The sequence below is a fragment of the Antechinus flavipes genome, chromosome 4 (assembly GCF_016432865.1).
Source record: "Antechinus flavipes isolate AdamAnt ecotype Samford, QLD, Australia chromosome 4, AdamAnt_v2, whole genome shotgun sequence".
NCBI classification, from domain to species: domain Eukaryota; kingdom Metazoa; phylum Chordata; class Mammalia; order Dasyuromorphia; family Dasyuridae; genus Antechinus; species Antechinus flavipes.
The window spans coordinates 198,396,919-198,421,071 of record NC_067401.1 but is presented as its reverse complement, the minus strand read 5'-3'; the positions used below and the strand labels follow the sequence as shown (position 1 = coordinate 198,421,071).

Genomic DNA, 24,153 nt, shown 5'->3' with positions numbered 1-24,153 from the left:
TTGGGAAGAAGGTTGTCCCCTCCACCATCAGTTATTTGTTAAGCACCTGCTGTGTACCAGATACTGTGCTAAACATAAGGGATAAAGAAAGAAGAAAATGATAATATCCTGCCCTTAACTTCTCACAATCTAATAAGAGGAGACATAACAGAAATATATGCATGCAAGCAATATATAGGATAAAGAGGGGAAAATTTAAAAAAAAAAGGCCTCTGAATTAAGGAATGTTTGAGAAAGGCTTTCATTAGAAGATGGGTTTTTTTAATTGAGACTTAAAGGTTAAGTTAGGAAAGCCAGTAGATATAATGAAAAAAGAAAGCTTTCCATGCATGGGGGATAGCCAGAGAAAATACCTAGAGCCAAGATTGAGTATCTTATTCATGGAATAGCCAAGAGGGCCAGTGTTATTGGATTGAAGAGTACATGGTAGAGAGTAATGCATAAGAAAGGTAGAGGAAGTAAAAGAGGTAGATTATGAAGCATTTTTAATAAGAGATTTTTTTATTGATTTTATATTTAATTCTGATGGCACTAGAGAGCCACTGACATGGTAGAACCTGCACTTAGGAAAATCACTTTAGTGGCTAAATAGAGGGCAGACTTGAGTAGGGAGAGATTTGAGTGAGGCAGACTAATCAACAAACTATTGCCATAATATAAGAGTTGTACAGATGTAATAAGGGTCTGCACCATGGTGGTACCAGTATTAGAGAAGAAAAAGAGGTATATTCTAAAGGTGGTATAGTAGTGAAATCAATAGGCTATGGCACCATATTGGATATAGGGGTTGAGAGAGGATGAGGAGTCCAATATGACTCTTAGGTTATGAGCCTTTGGGAGACTAGGTCTTAGTGTACTTTACATTAATAGGGAAGTTAGCAGAAATGAAGGTTTAAGGACAAAGATTATGAGATAATTATAAGATATTGAAGATGTCTGAAAAGTATTTTGGAGATTTGAGACTTCTCAATTATGGCAGGAAAAGTAGATTTGAGAATCATTATCATAGAAATGGAAAGTAAGTCCATGGGCATTCATGAGACCACCAAGTAAAGTAGTATATAGAGAGAAGATGGCTCAGAACAGAATCAGAGACATCTACAATTAGAGGGCATGACTTGGATGACGATCTAGCAAAGGAGAGTAAGGAGGCGTGGTCAGATAGGAAAATGAGGGAAAAATGATATTCTGAAACCCTAGAAAGAAGAGAACATCAAGAATAGGGTAATCAGTAGCATCAAAGACTACAGAGAGGTCAAAGAGAGAGAGAATTGAGAAAAGGCCATTGGATTTGTTAAGTAAGAAATCATTGATAACTTTGAGGAGAGTAGTTTTGGAGGAATGATGAAAACAAGTCATTGTAAGGGATTAAGCAATTGAAAAAAAAGGTAAATAGAGGCACACACTAAATTGTGAGCTTCCTGAGACAGAGATTGAAGTGATTTTATTTATTTGGGTTTTTTTGTGGGGGAAGGTTTTTGCCACTTATTGTATACTAGTGATGTTGACTTAATATCCTATTGTAAATGGTCTTCTCAAGGAGTTTAACCATAGAAAGAATACACATAAGAAATAGCAGAGATAGGAGAATCAACTGAAAGATTTTTTTGTTTTGGAGAATGTAGGAAAGTAGCAAATAGACAGGAAAAGATTGAAAATAAGTAAAAGATGGTATGACAGAGGGTGGTAATCTATTGGAAGAAACAGGATGGAATGTGATCGATTGCATATGTTGAGTGATTAGTCTACACTTCTTTGTGTAAGACAGAGTTAAAGGAAGAGATAGTGGTAGAAGATATCTGAATGTTCAGATGAGAAAGAAGGGAGAAAAAGGAGCTCAGAGCAAATGGCCCCAATTTTTTTAGGTAAAATTTGAGACAAGATTTGAAGCTATGACCATTGGTGTATAAAACTATGCACACCCAGAAATACAACTATAGGTCTTGATCTCAAAGTGATCAAAGAAAAAGGGAAAGGACCAATGCATAAAAAAATGTTTATAACATCTCTTCTTTTGGTGTCAAAGAATTGAAAATTGAATGGATGACCATCAGGGAGTAGCTGAACAAATTGTGTGTGTGTGTGTGTGTGTGTGTGTGTGTGTGTGTGTGTGTGTGTGTGTGTGTGATTGTGATGGAGTTGGAGTAGGAGTACTTTTGTGTTATAAGAAATAATGAGAATGATTTCAGAAAAACAAGAGAAGATCTGTGTGAACTGATGCAAAGTAAAGTGAATAGAAGTAGATCACTGGGTACAGTACAGTATGCTTGTTATGATCACCTGTGAAAGACCTAGCTACTCATCAGTATGGTGAGTGAAAACAATTCCAGAGGACTCATGAGGAAAAATGCTGATCACCAACAGAGAGAACTAATGAACACTTAGTGCAAATTGAAGTGTGATTTTCTTACTCATGATGATCTCATATTATTTGCCTTTGCAATGGGTAAAAGAGGTTCTAGAAGGAAGAAAGAGAATTTGGAATTGAAAATTCTCAAAAAAAAAATAAAAAGAAAGAAAGAAAGAAAAGAAAAAACTCCAACTCACTAAAAATCAATTTTAAAAATCATATATGAAAAAATAATAAAATAAAAGTGATATGTGTGTGTGTATTTCATTTAAATTAGGAAAGGTTCTTAGCTGGAAAGGGAAGAAGTACCACTAGAGGTTTGAGGAGATATGAAAAGTTTGGAAAAGCCACTGTAGAGTGGTATAGTGAACAGATAAGGGAAGTATAAAAGTATTTTCTAGGCCCCAGTTGCAATTATATAATGTCAAAATGGTTGTGTAAAGCTTTGAGTACTATAAGATCATAGAATTAGAATTGAAAAGGATCTTAGTGGCCATTGAGTCCAACCCTCTCATTTTGCAAAAAAAGGTTATAGATTTTAAAAAATTAAGTGATTTGCTATGGGTTACCCAGCTAATAAATATCTTGAGAACAGGATTTCCTTTTTCCTATCTCAGATTTCTGCCATTTGTTTCTCCCGACTCTCATGATTTTCATCATGCCAAATCTCACATTGTATCTCTTAACATTCTGCCCTGAGACCAAGAAGGAGGTTAGAGGGTTTTGTTTTTTGTTTTGTCAGGTATTGGTGAATCACTGGACTTTGGGGCAGGTCCTGACTTGATCACACTTTTCCCTTAGGAAAATTATTTTGACAACATTGTTATGTATGACCAAGACCAGCCACTAGTACTACTGGCAAGAGATAAAAAGGATAGTGGTTATAAAAAGGAAAAAATATAAATAAATGTGAGGAAGATTATAGACTTTCCAAAATTTAGTTTGATATCATTTAAATAGGAGGGGCAGTTTTTTGTAGATGAAAATCATGGATTCACTTTTGAATATGTTGACCTAAAGTCATTAGAAGGCTATTCAGGTAGACAGAAGCTCTAATTTTAGAGGAAATACTTTATGTCAGTAAATATTTGAGGAACAAGGAAAGTCTGTTTTGAAAATAAGATAAAATTTAGAAATTTCAGAGAAAGCACTATATCATTTCAAAACAAATTCTAAATTATAGTAACCAAAAAGACATTATTTAAACTCCAACGTGAGTTAATTTTGGTAATTTTTTAAAGATAAAAGTTTTCTAAGTGTCATTTCATTAGAAAAAAATAAAATCATGCTTCTTATTCTCCTCCCCACATCCCATTCTCTCTCAAAAGTCATATCCAAAGATAATTAAGTAACATGTCAGTCTTATCTTTAAAAATAGCTGATATAGGTAGGCCCCAGATCATGCTTTAGTGAAGTGATACTGCCTTTTAAAAATGTATTGTACAAGAATTAATTCTTTTGGCAAACTGTTAGCTATCCTCAATGCTATGTAAGAATAGAAAACAGTAAAATTGTTTTCAGATCACTTTTTTCCTACTGCCTATTTATCCTAGGATTCCTATACTTGTAGAATGTATGCATTTTGTTGACATGCATATTTTGCATTCAGAAAAAGCAAATCAAATTTGTCTTGAGCCAAATGTATGGACTAGAAAAAAGCCATGTCTATCTAAGGCAGTTCATCGTTACTTTTCACTTGCAGTCCAAGCAACTGCAATAGTTTGTGTTGCTAAAGGATGACAAAGAAAGATTATAGAGACAAAAACAAGACTGGGTTTTAACAAAGTGAAAATTTGAGGTTGAAATGCAAATGGGAAAATGAAGGATAACTGGAATATTAAAAATATAGAACAGACCCAAGTCCCATCCAGGTGGTGTTTTTAATAAAGTTTATCATATGCTTATAAAAGACAATAATGAACATTCAAAATAGGGAGTGGCAACAATCCCCGTGGGAGTAAAAAGAGGATGGCACCTTATCTATGGCAATTTAGAATCACTCTGTAATTTTCCCCTGTAAAAAAGGCCACCAAATTTCATTATTTACAATCTAAAAGACTCAAAATAAATCTTAGGTCAACCATCTTGACAGACTTCCTATTATTCAGGAGAAAGAAAAGTATTGAGTTAATGCCATATAGATTTTCTTGTGAGAAAGAAGGATTGTGTTGATAACAACTAAGATCAACATTTAGGGAATTTTTATCAGTGTTCTGGAGAGAAGTAACTAAGATAATAGGGTATACTTTCTTTTTCTTCCCAGAGAAGGTGCATTTTTATCTTCTATTTTTCAACTTTCACAGCTCTTACTCCCATTTCTGAAATGTGATTCCTTCTGATTATATATATATATATATCATATATATATATATATGATATATATATATATATATTTCTGTTGTAAAGATGTCTCACTTTTTAGAATAAAGTTATCTATTGAATCTCCTCTTAGCAAATTGGTAGCTCTTATATCTTAGATATTCTTAGATTATTCTTTGATTTGCAAATTCTTGTATATCTTGCTTTAGTTACAAAATACAGAATACCACCCACATACAATTAGACAGGATTCCTTTCTCGGTACTTTTTTGTCAACTGTTTTTCCATGATAAAAGGGATTTCATTATATAATGAAATGACTGACGTAAAAAGCAAAGGTTTCAATAAAATTTAAGTATTACAAGACTATAGAAATTTTTTTTAAAAAAAACTCAAAATTAGTTGATAGGTTTCCTGTGTATCTACATTAGTCAACTATTTATAATCTTGAAACATTTTCTACGGGATAACTCCTCCTTTTCCCTTTTATCACATTTATTTTTCTCTCTCTTCAAAATTTTATCCTTGAGAATTTCCCATTCTCTATTTTTTTAGTTCATGGAATCTTAGCTTTCCCTCCTCAGAACCCTTTGAAACTATTCTCCCCAAATCTGAGGTTCATTTTCTTTATCATAATTTTTTTCTTCCTCCAAAGTTTCTATAATTTCCACTTAAGCAGCCAGTTCTTGCTTATTATTGAAAGGCAGATCCAAAATAGAAAGCCTCTTCATTGATTCTTCCATCTTTTGAGAAGGATGAAATTATCATTAAAGCAATTTTAAAAAATTATTATTTGCTTTGCATTGAATAGTGATCTTTCCAGCAAGTAAAGTCCATTTTACTACAATATCATACTTTTGTGCCAGACTTGTGTTCTGTGATATTATCTGATAAAAATATTGCTTGTTTCTATACCCATTGATCATAAACCAGATGTACTCTATTATTCTTTTCTTCTCTAGTTCCTCAGTTTCATATAAATCTTAGTAAACTGTGTTGTTCATTATAAGAATGAAGAAAGAAAGGGATTGAGAATTCCAATCAATGTATTGATCAACCATAATAACAGAGGATCAATAATAAAAGATACTAGCTGAATTAAAATGCAGAAGAAAACACATATTTTTAGATATGGCCAGTATAGGAATTTGTTTTGCTTGACACACTCATGCATCTCTTTATCAAATACTATATAATTAGTGATGAAGTCAATTGTAAAACCTCCTTGCTTTAGTCTCATCTTGCCCATCACTTATATTTTGTGTGTGTAATAAGACATCTAAATTTTAGGGCTTTATTTCTGGTTCCTTTCTTGTGTGAATTTGGAGTTTGTCTACTACTTTTCTTGCCTTATCATTTCTATTCTTTTTGGTATCTAACTTGGTGTAAAACAGTAGAGTAATTTTCTCCCTTTATCCTTTTTCATTATAAAACTCTTTTGATTAGATTGAAAGCTGACAGAGTAATACTGTGGTACAGATTTTGTCAGAAATGTAATTTCTCCCTAGCCAAAATGATGTAATTCTTAATATTTAAACTGTGGTCTGGATACTTCCCATCCTCAAGCACCCCTTTCTTTAATTTTTTAAAAGTGGAAATAAAAATGTATTACTATCTTTTGATTTTATGTCACTTACATTTCTCAGTGTAACCCTACTTTTTTGACTCTCCTAGAGTTATATTTCATAACAAAGAACATTGTCCCCCAATTTTCTTTATCAAAATTAACTAATAATAATCTGACATATAATATCCACTCTCATAACTTCCCCACATCTGTTAAGAAATGGTAAGATGCCTTGAGAAGCAAGCTATCTCCCCTCTACGTTTTTCTTTGGTTGTTTTGGAGCATTTCTTTGGTTGTTTTGATTTAATAACATTCCATTGTAATTGGTATGTTGTTTCCATTTCATTGTTAATAGTTATTACATGTGTTGTCTTTCTGTTTATGCTAAGCATCAGTACTCCAAACTTGTCATTTAAAATATTTTTAGTTCTGTTTTTTCAATTCAGTTTTGTTTTATTTTCAATTCTGAATTCTTTCCCTTCTGTCTTTCACTTCTCATCCATTGAGAAGGCAAAAAAAAAAAAAAAAAGAAAAAGAAGCAAAATTCTGTACAAATTTGTATAATCAAGCAAAATAATTCCTGGATTAACAATGTTCAAATAAAAAAGAAAGAAAACAAAATTTACTTCAGTCTACACATTGAGTTCATCCGGTTTCTTTTCCCTGCCCTTTGGAACTTGCATGTGTTGGAATTGTATTGAACTGAGTTTATGAACCTTTCAAATATTGATTGTTGTTATATAAATTATTGTTCTAGTCCTGCTTACTTTACTTTGTATCACTTTCTAATAGTCTTCTCAGGTTTTTTTGAAACCATTTCCATCATTTCTTACAGCATGGTTATATACCATTAAATTCATATAACATAGCATATTTAATAATATTTTTGTCAAACAATGGGCTTCACCTCCCTCCCCCCACCATTCAAATATCTTTTTAAAACTATTTCCCAAATTGGCTTGTCTCTCCACTGTTGTCCATCTACAGCCATTGATGAGAGCACTATCTATGTTACTAAAGTCTTTTCCTTTTTTACCCAAGATTCACTCTTTCTATATGTGCCTGTATACACACATACACACACATGCACACACTTTAATTTATCGATATTTTTCATTTCAAGTAAACATCTATCTCCCAATAAACCCCAATCTGCTCCTTACACAGAGTACATTTCTCCAAAAGTGAGATTATTCCCTGTAAGCAGATGAAAACCTATTTGACTGAAAAAGTCCCAGCTCCCATAATGTTATGTGTACAATAGCTTTTTGATTTTGTAGTCAAGATTATCTATTTTGCCTTTTTAAAGCTTTTCTAGAATTTTTTTTCTCTGCCCATGATTATATAAAAGTAGTATTTTCTATCTTTCTGAAATTTCTTTTTATGGCATCACTTTTATTATTAGATACCAGGAGTTTTACAAGTTTGATGGTTTGGTAAAGCTTATTGAAACCATTCTCAAACTAATATTTCTAAATATATGAAATTTAATGCAGAAAATTACAAAGAAATCCAATATCATTGAAATACAGTTGTAAAAATATTTAAAGAACAAGTAAACTGACCACAAGTTTTAACACTTTAAATTCATGATTCATTTGGATTGTATGATGATATAAAATATAAGTTATGCATCTGAACCAAACTACTTTTTGGCTTTCTCAGAAATTAATGAATTAAAAATCCCTTCCTCAGCAATTTATGTTCTTCGTTTTTTCAGACATTAAACAGCTATGTACATTTGTTTCTAGCTTTTAGTTTTCTAAGTTTGTTTTTAAATTTAAAAATAGGTAATTTACATAACTGCTACTTTATTGTGTAGTTTGAATATGTTCTTTCTTATTTTTTTCATTATATTTCTTGATATTCTTCAATTTAAAAATAAATTTTATCATTTTGGCCAATTCTATAAAATATCTTTAGTATTTGACCTTAAAGCAATTATTGGGAGGTTTTTGTCTGACTAATGCAAAAAAAAAAAAAAAAAAACTATTAATAATCATTAGCAGTGTTTAACAAATTTCTTTCTGATGAAATTATTTGTGACTCATCAGAAGTCATTTCTAGTTATATGGTTTTGCCCCAAGAAGACAACAGATGTCATTTTAAAGACAATATGATGCCTCAATTTCCCTTGGCAGAAAATCACTAACCATCATTCTTGACATAATGGAAAATGTTTTTCCCTTATTTGATATCACACTCACAAGTCCTGCTATTTTTTTGTTTTCTTTTGGAATCATTTTGATGAGGTTAGTATTAGTAGTAGGGTTCCCCCCATCAATTTGACTCAATAGTAAATTTTGTTTCAGCTTCTCATTTCAATTTTCTTTATATCTTTGTTTTTAAAGATGTATTTTTTATATTCAGCATATTTTAAAATGTTTTCTTATCCCTTCTGCCTTTCTTTTGCTTTATTTTTGGTATTTATTCGTTTATATTTAATGATATAATTGCTAGGCATACCATTTCCTCAATTTGTATTGATTTTGTCCCCTTCCCCTTTTAAGTCAGCAATTTTCCTTTGTTTTGTTTGCTAGATTAATTTAGTCTCTTCCCACAGATTCTCCTTACAACCTTAATTTTTTTGATCCCAAGTTCTCTGAATTTACTTAAATTCTATATTACTCATTATTTTCCTCCTTTTTTGATGCTTTCCCTTTCCCCACCTACATAACCTTTTCTCTGCCTAACACCTCCCCTTATCTTTTAAGCAGAATTATTTTGTGACATTCTTTTCCAAGAATTCTTTATTTGATCTGCTCATTTTTGCCCATGTCTTTGTTTCTCTGAAATTCTGTTCTTCAACTTATGGACTATTCATTTATATATTCCTTCTCTCTTTGTTCTTCATGAATGATAGGACTTCAGTACTACAAAAAGCAAGTTCCTCCTATTTGTAGATATCCATTTTCCCTTTCTTTCATTTTTCTTTCTTTATTAGAAGGGTTTTTTGTTTTTGTTTTTTATTTTAGCAAAGCTGTTCCTCATTCCTTTTCCTTATTTTTTGACTTCCTTAAATGCCAATAGCTCCTTATTATCTTCAGAATCTAGTACAAAATCCTTTGTCATTTAAAGCCCTTCATAAAATGATTGCTTTCTACCCTTGTAGTCTCTTACATTTTATTCCCCTCCATTTACAGTACAGTTTAACTGATGTGATCTATGTTTGTTACCAAATGATTGCAGGCACCAAAAATTGGGATTGTCAAGTTGAGAATTCACAATGGCCATTCTCTTTGGCAAAAGGTAGATTTATTTAGAGAAGCAGGTTACAGACAAAATGAAGGGATACAATAGACACTAGGAATAGTAAATACGAAATAGAACTGGGAGAACATATGAAAGACAAGTTCCTCAAGGAAATACCTCATGAGGTTGGGGCATGCCCTTGAGTGGGCAGACTAAATCCTGAATGGGACTTAACACCCTAAAAGAGTTAGTTAGCTGTAAGGAGGAGAAGTGGGGTTGGGAAGCATAGTGGAGTTAGGGGGAAATACCACTTGGTATGGCACAAGTAGGCTTTATAGGGATTATTTAATTTCAGGGACATGACTGGGATTTCTATAGAGGGTGGACCTCAAGAGTTTGACATAACTTGGATTTCAGATTGTACCACCTCCCCAGAGGGTGGGACCATGAAGCTAAACTGATCTCTATCAGAGCCTTCTGTCTTCTTGCTTCAGGTATCAATTTTTTAATCTGTTCTTCTCCTAACTACACCTAAAATTGAAGACTTCATTAGACCTACATTAATTTCCCTGTTGTGGCTATATGGAAAGTACTTTTTTTTTTTTTCCTGTGCCTTTCACTGGCTATCCCCCATGCCTCTTTCTTTCATCCCTGAACTCCCTTATATTCTTTAAAACTCAATTTAAAACCTACAGAAGGTTTTTTTCTGATGGTCTTCCCTCATTCTCAGAGCTTTATATATTTTTTGTATATACAGTTATTTGCATGTCATAGCCCCCACTAGAAGGTCAATTTCTTGAGATTATCTGTCATATTTTTGCTGTGTGTCTGTATCTGTGAGTGTGTGCCCCTAGTACATAGCACAGGACCTGGGATATTACTAAAATGCGAATGATTGATTGTCCTTTATCCATTCTCAACTGAACCAGTAATACTTCTTAAGAAAACCGTGTTATTAGTATCAAAAATGAAATTAAACCAATTATTAGGAGTTATTTTGCCTAATTATTTGCCAAAAACTATTTAAGTGAAATGGATGAATATTTGCAAAAATATAAATTGCCCAGATTAACAGACGAGAAAATAGAATACTAAAATGCATTATTCTAGAAACAGAAATTGAACAAGCTATTAATGAGCTCTCATAGAAAAAAACAATCACCAACACCAGATGGATTTGCAGGTGAATTCTACCAATATTTAAGGAACAACTCATCCCAATACTATATAATCTCTTAAAAAAAAAAAAGTTTTTGGATACGTAAATCAGGAAGAGCAAAAACAGAGAAACAAAACCAGGCCAATTTCCTTAATGAATATTGATGCAAATATTTGAAATTAAATACTAGCAATATATTACAAAGGTTATGCACTGTTATAGGTGGGATTTCTATCAGAATGACATAATTGGTTCAATATTAGCAAAACTGTAAGCATTCCTACGATGTTAATAACAAAAACAACAAAAACCATATGATTATTTTCATTAGATGGAGAAAAAAACAATGGAGTCTTTCTTAAAATGAGTAGTATGAAGACTAAGAGCAAGTATTATATATAATGGGGATGAGAGCTAGAAGCTTTCCCAGTATGATCAAAGGTAAAGAAAGATGGACTACTGCTATTCTATATTGCATTAGAAATGCTAGTTCTAGCAGTAAAGCAAGAAAAAAAAAAGTTGAACAAGCAAAAATAGACAATGAAGAAATAAAACTTATCATATTTTATAGATGCTATGATGGTTCTTAAAAAAAAAACCCTAGAGGAACAACTAAAAAATTTGTTGAAATGATTAACAACTTTATCAGAGTTGCAGAATATAAAATGAACTCTCACAAATCCTCAGCAATTCTGTATGTTACCAAGAAAACCTAGCAGGAAGAGATGAAGTAATTCCATTTAAAGTAACTACAGACAATACAAATACTTGGGAATCTACCTGCCAAGACAAACCCAGAACTTATATGAACACCATTATTACCATCATCCTTATATTCCTACTATGATCAATTGATATGTAATCAAAGAACAAATTTATAAAAATCAAGAAACTCTCATCAATGTACTAAAAAAAGACAAATTTATAATTTTGAGTGACTTTAATGCCAAAGTTGGCACAGACTGTCAGATATGACAGCAATGGTCATTTTTTAAAATAACTTTTTATTGACAGAACCCATGCCAGGGTAATTTTTTACAGCATTATCCCTTGCACTCACTTCTGTTCTGATTTTTCCCCTCCTTCCTTCCCTCTACCCCCTCCCCCAGATGGCAAGCAGTCCTTTACATGTTGAACAGGTTACAGTATATCCTAGATACAATATATGTGTGCAGAACCAAACAGTTTTCTTGTTGCACAGGGAGAATTGGATTCAGAAGGTAAAAATAACCCAGGAAGAAAAACAAAAATGCAAATAGTTTATATTCATTTCCCAGTGTTCTTTCTTTGGGGGTGTAGCTGCTTCTGTCCATCCTTGGTCAATTGGAACTGAATTAGCTCTCTTTATCGAAGAGATCCACTTCCATCAGAATACATCCTCAAACAATATCATTGTTGAAGTATATAATGATCTCCTGGTTCTGCTCATTTCACTCAGCATCAGTTCATGTAAGTCTCGCCAGTCCTCTCTGTATTCATCCTGCTGGTCATTTCTTATAGAACAATAATATTCCATAGCATTCATATACCACAATTTACTCAACCATTCTCCAATTGATGGGCATCCATTCATTTTCCAGCTTCTAGCCCCTACAAACAGGGCTGCCACAAACATTTTGGCACATAGAGGTTCCTTTCCCTTCTTTAGTATCTCTTTGGGGTATAAGCCCAGTAGAAACACTGCTGGATCAAAGGGTATGCACAGTTGGATAACTTTTTGAGCATAGTTCTAAATTGCTCTCCAGAAGGGCTGGATGTGTTCACAATTCTACCAACAATGTATCAGTGTCCCAGTTTTCCCACATCCCCTCCAACATTCTGCATTATCTTTCCCTGTCACTCTAGCCAATCTGACAGGTGTGTAGTGGTATCTCAGAGTTGTCTTAATTTGCGTTTCTCTGATTAATAATGATTTGGAGCATATTTTCATATGTCGATAAATAGTTTCAATTTCTTCATCTGAGAATTGTCTGTTGATATCCTTTGACCATTTATCAATTGGAGAATGGTTTGATTTCTTATAAATTAGAGTCAATTCTCTATATATTTTGGAAATGAGGCCTTTATCAGAACCTTTGACTGTAAAAATGTTTTCCCAGTTTATTGTTTCCCTTCTAATCTTGTCTGCATTTGTTTTGTTTGTACAAAAACTTTTCAATTTGATATAATCAAAATTTTTTATTTTGTGGTCAATAGTGATCTCTAGTTCTTCTTTGGTCATAAATTCCTCCCTCTTCCACAGGTCTGAGAGCTAAACTATCCTATGCTCTTCCAATTTATTTATAATCTCATTCTTTATGCCTACGTCATGAACCCATTTTGACCTTATCTTGGTGTACGGTGTTAAGTGTGACTCAATGCCTAAATGGTCATTTTTTAAGGAAGACTTTTACCTCTCACAATTGTTTGCATCACTAACACTGTTTTCCATTTACTTCAACACAACAGAACATTGTAGATGCACCCTAATGGCAAGCAATGGTATTTAATAGACTGTGTCATTGTAAGGAGAAGAAGCAAGCGAGAGACAGAAGACATAATGAAAGCACTGTGTGGCATAGAGTACTGGACCAATCCATATATAGTATTGTTGCTCTAGTATATAATGATTTCCTGGTTCTGCTCATTTCACTTAGCATCAGTTCTTGTAAGTCTCTTTAAGCCTCTCTGTATTCATCCTGCTGATCATTTCTTACAAAACAATAATATTCCATAACATTGATGTAGCACAGTTTTCTCAGCCATTCTCCAATTGATGGGCATCCATTCAATTTCCAGTTTCTAGCCACTACAAAAAGGGCTCCCACAAACATTTTTGCACATACAGGTCCCTTTCCCTTCTTTAATATCTCCTTGGAGTATAAGCATTGTTAGGGAGTTGTGAATGGATCCAACCATCCTGGAGAGCAATATACTCAAACTCTACTCAAAAAGCTGTCAAAGTGTGCATACCCTTTGATCTAGCAGTGTTACTACTGAGCTTATATCACAAAGAGATATTAATATTTCCTGAAAAATAGTGTTTAGGCGCTTTTTTTCATAATGTATGTCAGGGAGTCCCATAATCCTTAGATTTTCCTGGTCAATTATTTTCCCCATTAGTTATTTCACTTTTTTTTTTCTATTTTTTCATTTTTTTTTTTTTTTTGGTTTTGTTTGATTGATTCTTCTTGCCTTATTGAGTCATTTATTTCCATTTGTTCAATTCTGAATGTTAGTGTGTTGTTTTCTTCATTTAGTTTTTTTACTTCTTTTTGTATTTTTCCAGTTGAATTTTTTAATGACTTGTTTTGTTCTATGGAATTTTTTTCCATTTCACAAATTCTGTTTCTTAGGGATTTATTTTCTTTTTCCATTTCACAAATTTTATTTTTTAAGAAATTATTTTCTTTTTCTGTTTCACAAATTCTGTTTTGTGGGAGTTGCTTTATTTTTCCAGTTTATCAAATGTATCTTTTAATGAATTATATGCTTTTTCCATTTCACTATATCTATTTTGTGTTGCCTTTTCCAAACTCTCTTGGAAGGCTTTTATTTCCTTTCCCCATTTTTCTTCTAGCTCTTTTTTAAAGATCCTTTCTAAGTTCTTCTGGGAAAGCCTTGTGTGATGGGGACAGGATATTTCTTTCACCTTTTGGAGCTTCATCTGGAGACACTCTGCCTTTAGTTTCCTCAGGGCTTGAAATCTGTTCTTCTCTTTCACCATAAGAGCTGTCAATTGTTAGAATCCTCTTTACTTTTTTTACTCATTTTTTTTTAAGTTGTTAAGGTCTTCCTTTAGCGTGGGAGAGGTTTTCCAAGCAAAGGCAGCTGCACTGGGTCAGTGCTGATTAACTCCTGGTGCTGGCTCTGCCACGTGGAGTCGTTAGCAATGTCCCGGGGTTCTGTGCTGTCTGCCTGGGTGTTTGTGGTCCAAGTCTGCTTAGGCACCCTGAAACTGCACTGCTCCCAGACTCTGAGCTTTCTGCACTGGTGTTTGTGGTCAGCTGCCCAGGCCTCACTGTCTCTCTCCCGCTTTTGCAGAGCTTCTCTGGTCCGCTTCCTCCCACAAACTCTTGGCCCAGGGACACTGAGCTTATTGTGCTGGTGATTGTACTTGTTGCTTTGGCTGCCTCCCTCCCCTTTCCAATTGAAACAGACCTTTTTTGGCGATCTTTGAAGTTATTTGCTCCTGATAATTTGTTGTACTCCCAATATTTGTGGTTTCTGCCCATCCAGAGCTAATTCAGAGGCTAGATTTCATAATTATTGTGAGGGTTGTAAAGAAGGTCAGAGAGAAACATGTGTCCTCTCTGTCATCTTGGCTCTGCCCCCGGAAGACTTAAAATTTTCTTTATTTCTTTATGAATGATGTTAGAGAAAAATTAGAACCAAAGGGACCCCCCCTCCCATAAACCCCACAAAGAATAGAAGAAAAGGAAGGAAAAAGTGAACATTAGCATATGTTGATTTGCAGATGGCGTTTTCTATCCAAAGTTTATTGGAATCAATGAATCGCTGTGAAGAACTAAGTCTTTCATAGTTGATCATTGCACAATCTTGTTGTTATTGTGTGTAATGTATTCCTGATTTTGCTTGTTTCACTCAGCAATCAGTTTGTTCGTTATTTTTTAATATAACAGTAATATTCCATTATCTTCATATACCCTAACTTATTCAGCCATTCCCCAATTGATAGGCAGCTACTTATTTTCCAGTTCTTTGCCACCCCAAAAAGAACTGCAACAAACATTTTTGCACAGGTGGGTCTTTGTTCCTCTTTTATGATTTCCTTGGGACCAGTGGTAGCAAAGGGTATGCACAGTTTTATAGCCCTTTGGGCATAGTTCCAAATTGTTCTCCAGAACAGGTAGATTATTTCACACCTCCATCAGCAGTGCATTAGTTGTCCTCTGTTTCCCACATCCCCTCCAATATTTATAATTGTCTTTTCCTGTCATGTTAGCCAGTCTGAGAGGTGAGAAGTGTGAGGTGGTACCTCAGAGTTGTTTTAATTTGCCTATCTCTATAATCAGTATGATTTAGAGCACTTTTTCATATGATCATATGATTTAATTTCATCATCAATATCCTTTGACCATTTATCAATTGAGGAATGACTTGCATTTTTATACATTTGAACAGTTCTTTTTTTATATTTTAGGAATGAGGCTTTTACCAGAAACATTGGCTGTAAAATTTTTTTTCTTCATCTTTGTAATTTCCTTTTAATCTTATTTGTATTAGTTTTGTTTACTAATTACATGATAAATTCTGATCCAGCATTTTATCCTTACTCTGTTTCAAATATGTTTCTTGTAAACATATTATAGCATTCTGTGTTTTAATCTATTCAGCCATTCCCTTCCATTTTATGGGAGAGTTGATCCCCTTCCATTCAGGATTATAGCTCAGATTTGCTTCCATCCTATTTTCTCCTTTGTATATACTTTTGATTTCTCTTTCTACTTTGTCCCTCATTAGTATTGTTTTGTTTCTAAATCCACTTTGCCCTCAATCTGCTCTCTTTTGTTACTCCTCCCTTTCCCTTTCTCCTTGCTCCTAGAAGTTTTTGCTCTCCCTTCCATCCACCCCCTCCACTTTCTTTTCCCTTTTTCCTTTTACTTCTTTACAGGGTAAGATATATTATCCATAGCTAACTGAGTGATAATGTTATTACCTCTGAGCCAAAAGTGATGAAATTAAGCTTCAAACAATGCTCATCCCCACCCCGCTCTCTTCTTTCCTTCTATTGTAATAGGTCTTTTGTGCCTCCTCTTCATGTTTTCTGATTTGTCCCATTTTACCTTTCCTTTTCTCTTCTCCCAGTATAATCCTTTTTCTACTCTTCAAAGTTTTTTCTTTGATACCATCACATCAGAGTCCATTCATATTCACACCCTCCAACTTTGTATGCTCCTTCTAACTGCCTCAGTGACACAATTCTCAAGAGTTACATATATCATTTTCCCATCTAAGGATTAAACCCTTTAACCTTTAAATTATGTATGTATGTGTGTGTATTTTTCTTTTTCTTTTTAAGCTTCTCTTGAGTCCTGTGTTTGAAGATCAAATTTTCTGTTTAGTTCTGTTTATTTTTTTTTAATAGAAATTGAGTCTCTTACTTCATTGAAGATTCATCTCCTCCCCTGAAAGATTATGTTCAGTCTCACTGGGTAGTTCATTCTTGGTTATAACCCCAGGTCCTTTGCTTTCTGGAATATGGTATTCCAGGCCTTCCATTTCCTTATTGTAGAATCTGCCAAATCCTGGATAATCCTGACTATTGTTCCTTGATACTTGAATTGTTTTTGTCTGGCAGCTTGCGGTATTTTTTCTTAGAGATTATAGTTCAGGAGTTTTGGGACAATGTTCCTTAGGGTTTTCCTTGTGGGATCTTTCTGGATGTGATGGATGGATTCTTTCAATAGAAGACAGAACCATGAGCAGAGGGTAGAGGTTGCCAGAAACAAATTTAAGCTCGATGTCATGAAAAGTACATTAATAATTTGAGCTAAGAATAAAATGGTTTTCTGGATGTATGATAGTGTAACAGTACAGGAAGTGCTTGATTAATACTTCAATTTTTCCATTGAGAGTTAGTAGTGCCCTACCTTCTCGCCTTTTTTCTTTGGCGTCTTCCCCTCATCCGGCTACCCCGGACTTCCAATAGTATCTCATAATGATGATTTTTCTACTAAATGATTGCACATAAACAGTTATTGATATTCTTTCTAACTCTTAAATTTTATAATTTTGTGATCAGCTGTCTTTTTAGCGTTAGAGTTTTGACTTATAGTAAAAAGATGTAGTCTTGAATCTGACCTTATATTCTTAGAAACTGTGAGCTTGAGAAAAATCACTTTAACTCTAATAAGCTTCAGTTTCCTCATCTATAAAAAACAGGAATAGCAACTCTTGTTCTATCTCATTCACCATATTGTTCTTTGGAAATTATTATCTCTACTTTTGAATCTCTGTGTTTACTATTTACCGGGGAAAATTAAAAGATGTTCTCCCCACAAAAATTACTAAAATTTATATTTTCTATTTACTCATATAAATAAACATTTATTCTCTTCAACCTTCACTCTTTTTTTAGACGTCTTGAGGGCATCTCCTTTGGTTTTTGCCTCCTAATTTCCAGTCTTCCCTTGAGCCTGATCTTACTGAAAATTATTATTAATAAATGCTTCTTGAGTTAAAGAAGTATGATATAGTTGATTTAATTTTATATTCAGTCATAAGTTTGTTCTACACACTGCCTCTATTATGATCACTTATTCTTCCCCTACTGTTACCCTAAACTTGTATAGCCATCTTCCAGATTTTTGTCCCTCTTCCTATGGAATTCAGTTCTAGAAAAGAATACTTATTCCCGGAAAAGTTGGTTTCTTGAGAACATTCCCCTTAATCAAACACATTATAATATCCCTTTCTTCCTCTACCATTCTTTAGTGATATGTATTTGTTTTGCCCCTTTTAGAATAAGACCATATTTCCATTCCCTCACCTACTCCCATTCCTCCCCTATACTGCTTTTGCTGTTGGTTTTTTTCAGTAACCCTTCATGCTTATTAAAAAATTAAAGCAATTGCTTTTTTTTTCTTTTTTTGCTTACATAACAGGGAACTTCTTCCTTATTCCCATGTATGTCTCTCTCCCTTTCACCCATGCACACAAAATAGTGATTCATTTCTAGAGGGTCATATATTTTAGTCTATAGAATATTAATTTCATTCTTCTTTCCATTCTGCTGATTTTTAAGTTCTCCATTAAACTTTTACTCCTTTAGTCTTTTTTGTCCTTTGAAAAAGCAATCTCATTAAAAATAATTTTAAAAGTATGACATATCTGAAAGTCATCCTTAAGACACTTAACATTTCTATAAATAAAATTAAAATATTCTTTAATGAAATAAAAATTACTTAGAGATATATTCATTGCTCATGATTCACTTATAGATTTAGTGATACATCAATTAAACTGTTGAGGTAGAATTTCAAAATAAGATGTCACACTTCCAGATCATGGCCTGTAATATAAAACTTTAATCAGAAAAGCTGTTTATTCTTCTTAAAATTTTTAAAAATAGATCATTAGAATACATTAGATAAGCAAGAGTCACAAACAATAACATTCAATAAAAGTGTTTGATAAGCCTGAAAACATAAACTATTTTTGTGGATATTCTTGATACAAAGTGGTGGGAAAACTAGAAACAAGTCTAGCAGAACTTCATACCTTATATACTTCACACCAGAATTAATCAAAACAGATATGCAGCCTGAATATGAACGGATCATACCATTTTTTTTAATCAAGAGAAAATGAGATATTTAGGGAAAGAATTCTTAAATAAGGTAGAGGTTGTCACAAAGAATAAAAGAGATCATTTTAGGTTATATGAAAAGGAAAACTCGTAAAAGAATAATCTTTGCAACTAAAATAAGGAAGTTGTCAATTGGAAAATAAAATCTTTCCATCAAGTGTTTCTTGTGTGGGTTTCATATCCAATATGTGAATTAAAACAAACCTATGAAATCAAGAACCATTTTTCCATTGATAAATAGAGGGGTATTCTAGGCAGTTCAGATGCACTCATGAGAGCTGATGGTTGAGCATGAATATTAGAAATCAGCAAACATTGACAAACCCAAAGACCCCAGTTTTGGGGATAAGAACTCATTATTTGACAAAAATTGCTGGGAAAATTGGAAATGAGTATGGCAGAAACTAGGCATTGACCCACACTTAATACCATACAACAAGATAAGGTCAAAATGGGTTCATGACCTAGGCATAAAGAATGATATTATAAATAAATTGGAAGAGCATAGGATAGTTTACCTCTCAGACCTGTGGAAGAGGAAAGAATTTATGACCAAAGAAGAACTAGAGATCATTATTGATCATAAAATAGAAAATTTTGATTATATCAAATTGAAAAGTTTTTGTACAAACAAAACTAATGCAGACAAGATTAGAAGGGAAGTAGCAAACTGGGAAAACATTTTTATAGTGGTTCAGATAAAGGCCTCATTTCCAAAATATATAGAGCATTGACTCTAATTATAAAAAATCAAACCATTCTCCAGTTGATAAATGGTCAAAGGATATAAACAGACAATTCTCAGATGAAGAAATTGAAACTGTTTCTAGCCATATGAAAAGATGCTCCAAATCATTATTAATCAGAGAAATGCAAATTAAGACAATGGATACCACTACACACCTGTCAGATTGGCTAGAATGACAGGGAAAGATAATGCGGAATGTTGAGGGGATGTGGGAAAACAGGGACACTGATACATTTTGGGCTTATTTCCCAAAGAGATACTAAAGAAGGGAAAGGGACCTGTATGTGCCAAAATGTTTGTGGCAGGTCTCTTTGTAGTGGCCAGAAACCGGAAACTGAGTGGATGTTCATAAATTGGAGAATGGCTGAATAAATTGTGGTATATGAATGTTATGGAATATTATTGTTTTGTAAGAAATGACTAACAAGATGATTTCAGAAAGGCTTGGAGAGACTTATATGAACTGAGGCTGAGTGAAATGATCAGGACCAGGAGATCATTATATACTTCAACAACAATACTATATGATGATCAATTCTGATGGATGTGGCCCTCTTCAACAATGAAATGAACCAAATCAGTTCCAATAGAGCAGTTAAATGAATTGAATCAGCTACACCCAACAAAAGAACTCTGGGAGATGATTATGAACCACTACATAGAATTCCCAATCCCTCTATTTTTGTCGTCTGCATTTTTGCTTTCCTTCACAGGCTAATAGTTAATAGTACACTATTTCAAAGTCCGATTCTTTTTGTACAGCAAAATAACTGTTAGGACATATGTATACTTATATTGTATTTAATTTATACTTTAACATATTTAACATGTATTGGTCAACCTGCCATCAGGGAGAGGGGATGGGGGGAAGGAGGGGAAAAGTTGGAACAAAAGGTTTTGCAATTGTCAGTGCTGTAAAATTACTCATGCATATATCTTGTAAATAAAAAGCTATAATAATAATAATAATAATAATAATAAGTTTCTTTATTTGTTTAAATGGTCTAAGCACTGTTTTGGTTTGGTATTTGTATCCTGCTTTGCATTTGTATGCTGCTTTGCATGTAGTGAAAACCTAGTTCATGCTTGTTAGTTGAATAAAATGGACAAAGTATTGCAATAAAAAAAAATCAGCCAACATTACAAATCCAGATTTGATTTGTTTTGTTGATTGTCTAGGCTTAAAGTGGTGCAAAAATATTAATAGTGCAGATTAAACATAAAAGTATATTCTGTAATGGAAAGATGATAAAAAAACATTTATCAGTGCACATCTGAATATATGATTGAAAAATTGTAAATTATTCACAAGCATGTGATAGATTGCTCTATATCCCTAATAAGAGATTTGCAAGTTAAAACATATTAGATTTTACCTGATAGGCGAAAAATTGGTGAGCAGGACAAAAGATGGTAATATTCAGAGGTGTTAAAGTCATTTTAGGAAAGCAATTTTGATTCAGTGATTCTACTTTTAGGCATACTCCCCAAGAAAGATAGGTTCAAGAGAGATCTCGTGTACACAAGAATATTCATAGCACCAATTTTCATGGTTAACAAAAACTGGAAACATAATGAATGCTATCAATTGGGGGATGGATAAACAGATTGTCTAACATGAATATAATAGAATATTACTGCATTATAAGAAAATATTAAGATGAAAGTTTCAGAGAAACATGAGAATTTGAATTGATGAAAAGTGAACAGAACAAGGAAAATAATATTTCCAATGACCAACACAAATGTAATTAAATTTTAATATAATTTTTACAAGTTTAGATCAAGAAAATAAGAAAATTAACATCTCTCCTTCCCTTTTCTCCCATAAGTTGGAACTGTAGGCATGGGACATGATATCTCCTAATGTACTTTTTGTACCTAGTTTAAAATAGACATAACTTAGTGCATACCTAGGTAATTATTGGAATCTCTTTTGCCACTTTTATTCTGATATCAAATTTTGATTTGCATTTTACAGTTCCAACGGATAATGTTGCTACAATTGCTGATTGTGCTAGTGTGATTGAAGGTGTGAGTCGTAGTCGTAATGCCTTGTTGAATGGTGACACCAAGAATTATGACTGGGATTCTGGATACACCTGTCACCAACTAGGAAGTGGTGCCATTGTGGTTCAGCTGGCACAACCATATATGATTGGGTCAATACGGTAAGATGATTAGTTTTTCTTATGAAATGTCAGAATGTGCCTTTTGTTGTCCTAACAATCTATCCACATTAGAAATATAGAAATTATTTATCTAGACATTAGGAATTTATTTTTCAAAACTTGCTTTTTGTAATATTTTCTTTAACACTATGCAATGAGGCAATATAATGTAATAACCTATGTGTGTTTTCAAACATATACCTCAGGTTTGCAGTTAAAATACTCTCCAGATCATCTGAGTGACCTCAAGTTAAGCCACTTGGCTTGAGGAAATAGAAGTCCTTCAAAATAGTCTTGTAAAGTTATTTTACCAGTTTGTATGAGCTCACTGAATATGACTCTAAAATAATGTGATCAGAATAGAATTTGAATAAAAATGGAAAACAGCTCTATGCATTGTTACTTTTTGACTTGATATATAAGAATCTCAGTTTGGGGCAGTTAGATGGCACAATGGACAGAGTTTGTACAGGCTCTGAAGTCAGGAGGACCTCAGTTCAATCTGGCCTCAGACACTTAATATTTTCTAGTCCTGGGCAAGTCACTTAAACCCAGTTGCCTCAGGAAAAAAAAAAAGAATCTCAGTTTGTAGAGAAAGTGATAGCTTGCTTCACAGACACAGTAAATTTCAGAATTTCAGAGCTGGAAGATATTTCTTTGGCTATGTAATCTAACTCATACCTAAAAAAAGAGTCCTTTCTCCAAAACACTTGACTCAAGCAGATTTTGCTTAAAGACTTTTAATTGGGGTGAGAGGTTGGAGGGTGAAGGAGAGAATCTACTGCTTCCCACTTATGGATTGTTCTAATTATTTAGAAATTTTTCCTGACACTAAACATTAATTTGCCTATTCTATAGCTTTTACCTATTGCTTTAGTTCTTAATGTAGGCATGTTTATTCTTTGTGATCATCTCTTTCTTTTATAGATGTTTACTAATGTCTCCTTTAATAATGTGTCCTAGCATATAAATATATATGCACACGTGTGTGTGTGTATGTGTGTGTGTGCATTATATATATATATTTTTATGTTATACATGTATATTCATTTTTTACATATTTCCATATGAATCATGTTGGGAGAGAAAAAGCAAAACAAAAGGGAAAAACCACAAGAAAAAAAAAAGTGAAAATTGAATGTGGATTGAAGCATACCATGTCCATAGTTCTCAATCTGGATGCAGATGGCTTTTTCTATGCAAAGTTTATTAGAATTACCTTGGATCACTAAATTGCTGAGAAGAGCCAAGTCTTATTATAGTTGATTATCACACACTCTTGCTGTTGCTGTATATAATGTTTTCCTGGTTCTGCTCCTAGCATTTTTTAAAAAAGATTTGAATTAAATCCCATTGGCCTGTAGTTTGAAGATGTTTATTGGTGTCATTGAAGAATGCCAGCTGTTATAACTTCAACGGCACCTCTATATTTAGAGAGAAGAATGCTCAGATTATAGTGACTGTTTTTCACAGCAATTAGTACTATATTATGTATATTATAATTATTAATTAGTATTAGTAATTAATACTATGATATTTATGATTTCATTCTAATAGGGATGAAGCTAGGCACTGAAATTTCATTTTAACCAGAGTAGGGCATGTTCTTCAGAAGTGTTTCTCTATTGCAAAAAGCATATGACACCATTGGAATTAGAAGCAACTATGGCAGTTGCAAATTCATAAATACAATCCACAACTTCATAAGAGAAATTGAATTCAGAATAATTTGCCCAAGTGATTTGAACTATTACCCTAGGAAGGAGAGTTCCAACTACTAGGAAGATTTGAAACTATTCTAGTGAATTAAGAAATGAATATAATATTTTAAAGGTATTAGTAAAAAGGATACACTTTTTTGCTAATAAGTTGAGATGTAATAATAAGGATTAACATTATTTTACCTACATATGAATTTAAAAACATCTTGGGATAAAATTAGTTTTAACTCAACTAATCATAATTTGGGGGGAAAACATTAAAAGTTGTTTAATATAATTTCCTCATCCCATATAGAAATCTTCTCTCTCATAACCAACCCATAGAGATAGGCATCTAGCTTTATCATAGCTGTAGTGATAATGAACCTATCCAGATTCCACAAGATCATCTTTCTGATTTTTTTTTAGCATTTCTAATAATCAGAAATTATTAAGGTTTTTTTTAAGCCTCTTGAGCCTACCCAAAATAAGCTTCGGCTTATTTTCTGAGAATTGTACAGAAGAACTTGAGAGCGTTCTCAATTGGTTTCTCTTCTAAAAATGAGATTCTAATGAGCAAAGTTCCTTGGACATGTTTCTCCAGGTAGTATAAAGAAATTCAAAATGTTTTCTTAA

The 24,153-nt window shown here is 33.1% G+C and overlaps 1 protein-coding gene across 4 annotated transcripts in view; it reads left to right on the top strand.

Annotated features, from left to right (window-relative positions):
• Positions 1-24,153, top strand: part of BTBD9 (BTB domain containing 9) — a 460,740-nt gene that overhangs the window by 279,358 nt on the left and 157,229 nt on the right. For all 4 annotated transcript variants that reach the window (XM_051996861.1, XM_051996860.1, XM_051996862.1 and 1 more), the window contains exon 8: positions 21,628-21,817. In XM_051996861.1, the coding sequence (XP_051852821.1) occupies positions 21,628-21,817 (190 nt within the window). The remainder of the gene's footprint in view (positions 1-21,627; positions 21,818-24,153) is intronic.